The sequence below is a fragment of the Chrysochloris asiatica genome, unplaced genomic scaffold (assembly GCF_000296735.1).
Source record: "Chrysochloris asiatica unplaced genomic scaffold, ChrAsi1.0 scaffold00149, whole genome shotgun sequence".
Classification (NCBI taxonomy): domain Eukaryota; kingdom Metazoa; phylum Chordata; class Mammalia; order Afrosoricida; family Chrysochloridae; genus Chrysochloris; species Chrysochloris asiatica.
Window position 1 is genome coordinate 3,283,090 of NW_006408667.1, and position 11,393 is coordinate 3,294,482.

Here is an 11,393-nt window from a genome sequence, read left to right on the forward strand (position 1 = left end):
TATTGAGGTGTTTACCTGTCTCCTGAGCTATTCTTCAGGAAGGTTACAGTGATTTGATACCAGGAAAGAAGCTTAAGAAAGGGCATATTTATAGGTTAAAACAACAACATGGATGAAATAAGTTCAGAAACTCTAAGGAGTTAACAAATCACCTTAACTGCATGAAACATAAGGTTTATTCTAAAATGGAGAGCGGTGGCTCCACACAACAAGCAACAGACTGCAAACCAAAAGGTCCTCAGTTCGAGCCTGCCAGTTGCTCCGCAGGAGAAAGAAGATTTAAAGCCTTGGAACCCTATATAACATCTCTATGACTTGAAACAGACTCAGTGGCACTTAACAACAACAACATTCTAAAAGAAAGGTAACACATCTTTAAAAAATTTTTAGTAAGATGGCATAATTATGCTAACAAAAGTATCTTTGACGTCTATAAAGAAGTACAGTTATTTAAAAAGACATGGGGTTTGGGCATAAGAATCTTACAGTAATTGAGGCTAAATGAAAGGCAAATTCAATATATGACCAGAACTCTTTAAAGACAAGAGGAAAAATATCAGTAAACAAAGGCATGAAAAACTCCCTTTTCTTATCCACTTAACTTTTTTTACAAATGGAACTTAACGTACAATTTGAACCCTATACATTATACTTACATAAAACTCAATTTGACAAAATGAAAATTATCTTTCATGTTGTAAATGATACATATAATCAATCATTTGTTAATAATCCAAATGAGAAATGGGATATACAGAATCATTTTAAGTTTACCCAGTATTTGAACAATAATTTTTTAGTAAAAACAATGAAGTTGTCTTAATTTTTACCAATGAGTTCAGATCATTGCTATTGTCATGTTTGTATTAGTTAATGAGCAAATATGTCTTAGTGTTACTATAAAATAACAGTCTGTCCTGAAATCATAATATTACACTCGCACAGGCTGTGGTAAGGATCTGTTTTGCTACAAGGGTTGAAAATGGTGGAAAAGCAGGGACTGTGTAACCACTTTAATTTTGGAGGCAAGACCATGCATGTTAGAACACTGATTCACTGTAACACAACCATAACATTTCAAGTACATTATAGAATGTATCAGATTTTTAAAATTTCAAGTAAAAATAGTAATTTCAAGTTATGACGTTAAAATTAATGTCAATATTCAAAAAGTTCAGTCCCCATTCAGAAACAGATAAACAGTATATTTATTAAATGAGTTAAGACAAATAAACTTTACAAATAGACAAATAATAAAAGGCTCAGTGGCTAAAATAGATGGTAAGCATCATTTAAAGAAATCAACACCATCACGGTACCTCAGTTGGCTTACACGTGTAAAAAGAAATTTTCAAAGAGCAATTTCACAGAAATGAAGCCAGTTTTTTTTTTTTTTTTTCTTATAAACAAATCACCATTTCTTGGTTCAAAACTGACATCTGTTATGAAAATTACCGTATCACATATTTTTAAGATGACAAGGAGTAACTCATCTTCAAAGTGCAAGTAAGTCTATTTACAACCACAAAAAAGGCAATGATGACGAGAAAAGGATTTTAAAAAATATACAAAGATTAAAAACATTTGGGATGCAAAATTAAACAATTTTTTGGTTAGAGGATAAAAGAGAAAAAGTGATTGAGTTACAGATGCTGATCCAAGATCTTTTAACAACTTGCTTGCATTTTTTTCTACTTACATAATGCTCTGGAAATTTCTGGTAGAAATTACAGTGTCTCAAAGAGAGAAATACACACTAGGCATGTCTTGCTACTACTTCATGGATGTTGTTAAGATCCGTTTATGGATTAGAGTTGGTGTGAAAAGCCATTGCCTTGAGTTGAAAAATGAATACTGAAAAAGCTCAATACAAATCCTTCAAAGCACATGCACTTCTAAGTCTTTGATACTTACATTCATATTTAAGCATAACCAAGATAAAAAGTAAAACTGAAACATTTCCCTTTTCTCTATTCCCTATGCCTTATAGGCTCTCCAGTTGATAGGGTTAAGTTTTAGAGTTGAAAGGGTCTTCAAGATAGTCTAGTCCACCACTCTCATTTAGGGTAAATTATTTTCCCAAGGTCATGCAGCAAGTTAATAGCAAAACCAGGACTAGAAACCAAGTCTTGACTCCTAGTCTAGTATGCCTTTTCAGCATATCATGCTACTTCTTTATACATGGATTTGCTATAATTACCTGATGAGAAATGTACAGTTACAAATGCTGACAGAGCCAATGTGTTTTTAAGACTTGCAGGGGATTACTGCAAAGGATTGTTGGAGAGATTCTCCCCCACCCACCAAAAATATCAAGCACCATCAACTAAGTGTTTCTTTGCTGGGTCACTACTTTTAGACGCTGTAGTAGTCCTCGTAAACTTTATGTTAGCCTGGTGAAACCTGGACCCTAACATATTATCAGTTCCTAAAGGGTAAAGACAAAGGCAAAAAGAAGGTAGGCAGACAAAGGAAAGAAATAGCTAAGCAATACAATTGGTTTAGAGATCGGCATACGGTTTATTTTAAAATCTAACTATATCTTTTTAGGACTTTTTCAAATAATCTCATTTTACCTGTTATTTGGCCACTTAAGAATTAAAATAAATGTTTCGAGACAATGGTTGTCATCAGTAATTTTTTTTTTTTTAAACTGTGAGACTATTTTAAACAAAACTAAACCTATGAAGAGCAACTCAAAGGGCAAAATTGCAATAATGTCCTTAATATCATCTATATTAGATATCATCAAGTTATTATAGTAGTACTTCATAGGGCTGTTACCATCTTGAAAGTTATTTCAATCGTGGCTTAAGAGAAAAGACTGATATACCATATATATATGCAGAATTGAGTAAAGAAGCTGAAATTTCTTTTAAGAAAACATTGCCGTGTATTTATTTAATAAAAGGGCATATTTATTTATGTTTACAAACAAGTTTCAAAAACAAAAGGAAAACATATGTGCTCTACTTATTAACCTTTTTCAAAATGCCAACAGCCCTCATGCTGTATGAAGGTTTCTAAGGGTTTATTAGAAAAATCAACACAGTTCACTCACAGTTCACTAAGACATCACTGAACTAACATTTTTAGACAAAAACAGAAAGGACTAAGGTTCTCTTGTAGTTTGATAGTTTGATTTAATTTGATTTGCCTGAAATAACAAAAGCATTTCAAGCATTTCTCATTATGTAGTTGATGTCCCGCATTAAACAATCTACTAAATTCTGAACAAAAGGTTATTAGCAAGTTTTTCAAAATTTTTAAAAATTAAACAGTTGTTTCAAAACCATTAAGTAGTAAATGTATTTAAGAAACTAATTAGGACAGATGCCATAACTTCATGAGAACACCACTGCTCATGTTTTTTTGTTCAAATGTTTTGTTTTTGTTTTTTTTAAACAAAGCATTAGTGTTATCTATTTGGCTATTAGTATTAGCAATTATCTACAATATTTAACAAAGTAAATGGTAGGCAAAAATTTAGTACAGTTTCAATAGAAACCCCCCCCCCCTTTTTTTCTCCTGAAAATACAGCAGTATTTGAAGGATTAATTTTTCTCTGCATCAGTTATAAGGAAGCTTCCCATCTATGAACAGGAACAAAAAAAGTATCTACAAACCTTGTAAACAGATCTGTATCATTTATAAACATAAATAATCCAAATTATTAACAGCCAACAGCAGAAATTAAAGTTATCAATTCAATGATCCAGGACTCTTTTGCCTTGCCCAGCTTTCCTCCCTCACTCCCACCAAGGACTGAGATAGACTAAAGCGTTAATATACTGCTCAGGACCATTCTTAGGTACTACCGATGATCCACAGGTCACTTATGCTGAGTTACTGTTTATCTGTCAGTTCATTTCTCCCACCCCCCAAAAAGCACCCTCAGTCTGGCAGAAAGCTTTGCTTTTTTTTTTTAAAAAAATAAATCTACATTCGTACAAGTGTGTCTTCTGTTGAAGTCCAAAGACAAGAATGTTATCTTGTCTGTCACAATATGTAAAAAGACCCAGTTTCAATTTGTTTCTTTACAATGCAGCTAGTATGTTAACATTCAGCTTACAATCAGAGTGATGTTTCCAAACTATGTAGTGGGCTTCCTGGGGATGAAGAGGTAGCAGACTTGTTCATTTCTATTGTAAGGTGAATTCCGCTGTCAACAGCATTGTTATTTTTGTTGGGAGAGGGTGGAGGACTGGGGTTACGTTTTGTAGGAGCATCATCTTCAGCATCAGTGTCATCAATAAGGGGGATATGAGGCTCTGAATCTTCTATCCTAAACTCAGGATGTGACATAAAGTTGTGAATCGAACTTCTTGATTCCGGTTTTTCTAACCCTTCATATAAAGAACTACGAAATGCATTCACCACTCGAATCTGTAAATATCAGAAAACACAAACATGTATCAGTACATTACTAACTTAACTTAAAAAATAATGGTTTATTTATGAGTTTGAATCCACAAACAGCTAGGTATGAGTGAATCATATTTGCATGTAATGCAGTGGCACTTGCAATACACTGTAAAAAAAATATTTTAGTAGGACACTACAGAACAACAAAACCACATACTCTAAGAATCAAGAGGTGTAGAATTTAAAGTAATACTAAGTCAACCTCATTGTTACTAGCTAAAAATTTAATAGCCATTTTATAGTTTTTTTCCCTAAGAAATAAAATCAAACACAAAACAAACAAAACAAAAACTTAACCATACACAAGCTAAGTTGATTTAAAAAACAAAAATAATATTCTTGAAAACAACTCAATTAAGTTAAACAAAGTCAAGCACAAAGGGGTTACTATTTATCATGCTAGGAATTAGGGTGTCACCGACTATGAAGAAGCCAAGCAGATATAAGCTGAATGCCACAATGAACTGACATCTACCCACCTTTCCCTTAATAAAAAATGAAAATAAAGACAAAAGGCCCAAATAAATACCTATAAAATGCCATTAAACAGCTATAAATATTTGAGTATATGCCATTTGTAGTTTTTTTCTCTTTTCTAAAATCAATTATAACTTAAGTCATTTTGCATACTATAGAGCACTAGAAAGATTTAAAAAAACAACAAAAGCAAAAAACATCCTGGGATGTTTTTATGAAAAAATTTCCTCAAACAACACAGTTTTCTAATATTTTCATCTTTAAACATACACCTCAACGATTGCTAACACCTTCTTTCCCAGAGTTCACTGTATGCATGAAAAGAAGTTAATGTGAAATCAAACTTAAAAACATTATGACAAACAGTAACATTAAATCTGGTTACTCCAGTTTCATTTAAAGACTTAAAAAAAAAAAAATCTAAACAGTGATGTATCTACTATATTTCAACTAAAATACAATGTTTGCTTTTACTTTGATTCAAATGAATTTTCTAATAAGACATTATTTACCCTTTAAAATTTTTTAAAAAAGTTTTTATTGTGAATTGAGCGATCGTTTACTTTTTTTAAGAGATATAATTAACACTTCTGACATTCAAGGGAAAAAAAATGTTACACACATAAAATGGTCTCAGAAGACAAATATCAAATTTATTTCAGTATACTATTTAAAAAATAAAGAAGAGTTTTAATAACTAATCTCTAGATGTTTTTAAAAAGTCTTCCCTGGTTTATCAAATGTTGTTGTTAGGTGCCATCGAGTTGGTACCGGCTAATAGTGACCTTATGTACAGCAGACGAAACACTGCCCGATCCTGGGCCAGCCTCACTATTGTTGCTACGCTTGAGTCCATCGATGCTGCCACTTGGCCAATCCATCTCGTTTAGTCCATTTTCACTTAGCCCTTCACATATAGAGGATGGCATCAGAATTGAGTGAGGATGGCAGAGCTAAAATGTCTGGGTGTGAATTCCAGCTGACACTTTCTAGCTGAGGGACCCTGGACAAACTACATAAACCTCTCAGGCTTACTGAACTTTAAAATGCGAAATGACATTTTAAAGTTCAGGGCTATTAGGAGATGAAACTAGTTAATACATGTAGACTTAGTGTTGGCTCATAATTGTTAATTTCTGTCAAGTCAGTCCCGACTCATAATGATCTTGTATAAGGTTTCCTAAGTTTTAAGTATTTTTGGGAGCAGAAAGCATCATCTTTCGCCAGTGAAGTAGCTGGTGAACTCGAACCGCTGACCTTGTGGTTTATAGTCCAATACTTAGTTTATAGAGTCATTTGGCCCACAAGCACTTCATAAAATACGAATAGCAGGTCTTCATGGAGTTTAATGGGTATCTGTGTTGCCTGGGATAACATTTCTAACAAGTCTCTGACCTTGCTGATAGGGATACTTTGAGCAGCAAGCATCCACTTTTAAGTTACTTTAAGTTATTATCTTGCTATTTTATCACAGGCTATTATATAATTATGAGTGCTGGTGTGGCGTTGTGAGTTAATGCACTAGATTGCAAAATCGCTCTGAACTTCAAGGTCGGCAGTTCAAGCTCCTTGGAAGCTGTAAACAGGGTCACTATGGGTCAGAAACAACTTGATGGCACTTAAAAACAATTATATAATTATGGACTCCTGGTATAGTGCTGTAGGATTAGCACTGACATGCAATCTACAAGGTATGTGGTTCAAACCTACTAGCTGCTCCTCAGAAACCCTATATAGGGTCGCAATGAGTTGGAACTAACTCTATGGCACTTAACAACAACATTCTTTAATTATACTCTTAAGCGTGTGTTTGTTGTTGCGGTTGTTAGTGCCATGGAGTATGTTTTGACTCACAGTGACCTTGTATAGGATTTCTGAGTCTTTTAAAATCTTTAGTGGGAAGAGAAAACCTCATCTTCCTCCGTGAAGTGATGGTGGGCTTGAACTAGCAACCTTGGGGTTCACAGTCCTTATCCTATGGAGCCACCACACTCCAGAGTCATGTGTTTTTACTTCCTTAATTTGAGAAGACTAATAACAGCAAGTACGTACTCTATTTCTTTTATTGCTCATGTTCCTCCTTTACTGCGATGCAATGTGTTTTACATATGGTATGTAAACAGCACTTGCTAAATATACTGTTATAATTATGCATGTATTATGAAATGCTGAAACTCACATTTTATACATGAATACTTAGCAATATTCCTACTTTCCTCAATCAACTGTCAAGTTTAAAAAGTAAAACATAACCTCCTGAAAACAAAAACAACCTGTTGGGTGTCAATGATCAGGAGGAATGAAGGTGACTACAAACTGGAGATTCAAGAAGTAGAACAGGTAACACACTTGATTGGTGATGAGAGTTCTTGAAGATTAGGTTACTTACTTGACTAGGTATCTGGAACTCTAGAAAAATAGGTTTCCCATCATTTCTGTTTTTTTATTTTGGTTTATCAGTCTGGGCAGAGGGGAGGAGGAAACAAGTGCATTTTCTGAACATGCTAAATTTGTAGCAGCTGCAGAACACAGAAGTAATAACATCTAAAAGCTCAGGAGTGGTATGAGCTCATGTTACAGCTTTGGTAGTTCACAAAGCTCTGAGAAGCAAGATGTAAAAAGTGAGCAAGTGAGGGCAGTAAGTCTGTGTATATACACATATACTCCTACCATGGCTGGTGAAAACAGATTAAATTCCTTTATACCTCAAATTTCTAAATCTAGTAAGAATTTTTCCTATCAGGAAAACAAAACAAAACAAATTGTCCTAGAACTCTAGAGCTTCAAAGGACACAAGAGAGACTTTATTCTAATCACTTCATAAATGAGCAAACTTAGCAACAAGGAGGATGGATGAGTAACTTGTCAAAGTCACTCCTAATTCGTGTTAGAGTCTTAGGACTAAGGTTTCTGGACTTTCAATCTCAGGTTCCTGGGAAGTCAATATAAGACTAGAACATATGATTATATGAACATTTATTTAATAGAGTGAAATATCTCATAAGATTAAGGTTAATGCGTCTTTCCTTTAACTTTAAGCCTCATGCTAACTGGCAGTTGGCATCAGTACAGTACAGACAGCTTAGCAATGTTCTAAAGCAATACAATTTTCAAAGAACAGTTCCACATTAGATGCATACAATGAAATCTACAGTAATCCATTGTCAATGAACCAGATTCCTTATACTTTCAACATATAAGAATAGAAATAAGCAAACATTCTCAATCTCAGATATAACACTGAATTAGTTTATACGCTACTGATTTTTATTATTTTTTCTCTATGTAAAATTCTCATGATTTAAGTAACAGCTCCAAAGACAAGTAATTGTGTTCATGATACCTTAAGCAGATAGGAAACTATACCAATACCTTATTAAATTCAGTTTAAGGGAAATGTTAAGAAGTAACCCTGACTACCCATTCTTGACAATTCAAGTCTTACATTTATTTTATTCCTTTGACTTAATTTCTTTAATATCTATTGAGATAAACCATTATCAATATGACTCTTAAAATAACAATTCAATTAATCCATCTGTTGAGAAAATTTCAGCATCTAAATTATTCAATACCAAAAAACTATGAGGGAAGCATATATGAAGAATATGTAGCAAACGAATAAAATTGAAGTGCTTATTATAATCATTAGGTAATTATAATAAATCAAAACCAAGTCATGTACCTTGCAAAACCATCTGTTTACTAAACACTATCCTAATTTTCAAGTTGGTTCTGACTCATAGTGACCCTGTATAGAAGCAGCTGGTGGGTTTGAACTATCTACCCTGTGGTTAGCAGTACAACGCTTATCCTACAGCGCCACACCAGGAATAGACAGGAACAACAATAAACTGACCAAAATATGGTGTTAAAAAGAAACAGCTCTAAATTACTAAACTATTTTTATCACTAGCTGATACATCTGACTTAAAACAACAGCTTGCCTGTTTTGAAAATATGTTCTCATCATTACTTTTTTACTATATGTACTAACTAAAACAATTGCATTGGCAAAGCAAAAGATGCTTTGAAACAAGAAAGAAAAAGTAGGTAATTTTTCAAAGTTGGGTATTTGCTTGTCAAATTTTCTTAAAAGTGAGATCCACCTCTGACATGTGTACTGTTTAAATTCTCTGAAACAGGGGTCAGTAATTTCTTCCTATACACAGCTAGGTATATTTTAGACTTATATTATAGTTCTGGTGTGGTGCTGTAGGATAAATACTGGACTGCAAGGTCAGTTTGAACTGCAAAGTTCAAACTCACCAGTCACTCCTTGGAAGCCTTATACATGGTTCTCCATGAATCAGAACTGACTCAACAACACTTAACAGCCACAATATTAAAGTCTCTGTCACAACGATTTAACTTTGCCTATGTAGTGCCAAACGTATGATAGAGAGTATACTTATGTTCTCATTCAATTCTGGATCAAACCTGGCCCCCAACACTGACTTTGGAAAAAAAAAATGTTTATTGGAACAAAGCCATGCGCACCTAGATGAATCTCTTAATTTGTCTCCCAGGCAGGCTTAGCTAGCTGCTGATCCAACAAAATAATCTACTATAGGTGACAGCTGATATTAGAATAATAGCTTATGAATAAAGAAAACCATAGAATGTTCTCTCAAAGACCTTTCATAGTAAAAATCTGAATAATAAATGAGAGGGAAAAAGATCACCTTTCATGAGTGGTTTCAACCCTAGTAATTGATGCAGTTAAAATGGTAATTATTTCTTTCAATATCAAGAACTTCATTAACAAAGAAATCTGACATCCTCAGATATTAGGACAAGAACATAGTTAGGACTAAGCCGTTCATCAACTTATTAACATTACTCACTCATTCTATATATAGACTGATGTTTGTACTATTTAACAACACACTGGAGTCCTGGGGTGGTGCTGGAGGGTAATACTCGACCACAAGGTCGGCAGTTCAAACTCACCAGTCGCTCCTCGAAAACCCTATACAGGGTTGCTGTGGGTCAGAACCAGCTCGGCGGCACTTAACAACAACAACAAAAATGCACTACCAGCAAGGTTGAAAGTAAAATGTATTGTAATAGCAACTCAAATCACTATAACTTAATAATTATCTTGTATTCAATATATATAATATAGTCCTTGCATACCTCTTCATTTTCTAAGAACCCAGAATACAGATTAAAGAAGTAACATCTCAAGCCTTGAAGAAATACCTACAAACCTTTCATTGCCATTCTCTAAAGTTTGTTTTTAATGTTAGGAAAGGAGCGCTAGCTTCCCAGGACAACAGATCTTAATTAGGTTTGCATCAGTTTGGCCTAAACTTACTTTTCCATGCTATGTCTCTGGCCTCATATCCTGGCAACTCAAGATTTTCATACACAGCTATGTAGGAAATAGCCTGGGGCCTATTTGCACATGTGTGTGTGTGTTTCTCTCTTTTTGAAGAGTTTGTGATTAATGTAATATCAAGATAAAATCAAGAATATAATGAGATGAAAAACAGTATAGCAAAAGTGTGTATATATGTAAGATAGTCACAAGTAAAAAAGAAATGAGTCAATTATTTAAAACATTGCTTCATCAAAAAAGTTAAACACGAAGCTAATGTTGTTGTTGTTAAGTGCTACTGAGTTGGTGCTGATTCACAGGGACCCTGTACAGGGTTTCCGAGGAGTGGCTGGTGGATTTGAAGTGCCGGCTTTGTGCGTGTCACACCAAGACATGAAGCTAGTAGAGCACACAACCACCAATTATAGTAGAGCACAAAGAAGACAAAAGTTAGGAAAATTTCATACCCATAACCAAATACCTTAAGGAAATGAGTCATTGGTTTTGGGGTCTCAAAACCACAGTCTCAGGGGGCACCAAGGTAACTCTGTATAATATAGTCCAAACAGACAATGTTCTACATCCTGCCCTGGTGAATAGTGACAGAGCTCTTAAAAACCTGTGAGTGGTCATCCAAGGGGCAGCTACTGATTGCTCCCCATTCAGAGCAAGGAAGAATGAAGAAGAAAATTAAAGACCCATGGAAACAATTGGTCCAAAGGACCAATGAATCACATGAACCTCAGCCTCCATGACCCTGAGACTAGAAGAAAACTAGATGGTGCTAGTCCACGACTGCTGACTGATCAAAAAGGGATCACAATAGGAGGTCCTGGACAGAGTAGGAGAAAAATGTGGAACAAAACTTAAAATCATAAAAAAAGACTAGGCTTACTACTATGCAGAGACTGACAGAACCCTTCTAAATTAAGGCCTTTAGGCATCCTTTCAGCCTGAAACTGAATGTACTCCATGGTTCAACTTTCAACCAATTGTTAGGCCGATTCGGTAAACAGCAACATCAGGGGCACTCCTTAGAACAATTAACCATAAGATATATAGATATCTATATAGATATCTATCTATCTATCTATATCTATCTATCTATCTATCTATCTATCTATCTATCTATCTATCTATCTATCTATCTATCTATCTATCTATCTAT

General features: G+C 34.3%; 1 protein-coding gene across 5 annotated transcripts in view; it reads right to left on the minus strand.

Annotated features, from left to right (window-relative positions):
• Positions 1-1,184: 1,184 nt before the first annotated feature.
• The window catches only part of ATP2B1 (ATPase, Ca++ transporting, plasma membrane 1), a 77,804-nt gene continuing 67,595 nt past the window's right edge, over positions 1,185-11,393 (minus strand). For 3 of the 5 annotated variants that reach the window (XM_006870715.1, XM_006870714.1, XM_006870712.1), the window contains one exon: positions 4,075-4,386. In XM_006870715.1, coding sequence (XP_006870777.1) covers positions 4,075-4,386 — 312 coding nt within the window. Of the gene's footprint in view, positions 4,387-11,393 lie in introns of all 5 variants that reach the window. The other 2 variants (XM_006870713.1, XM_006870716.1) reach the window with 1 other exon arrangement.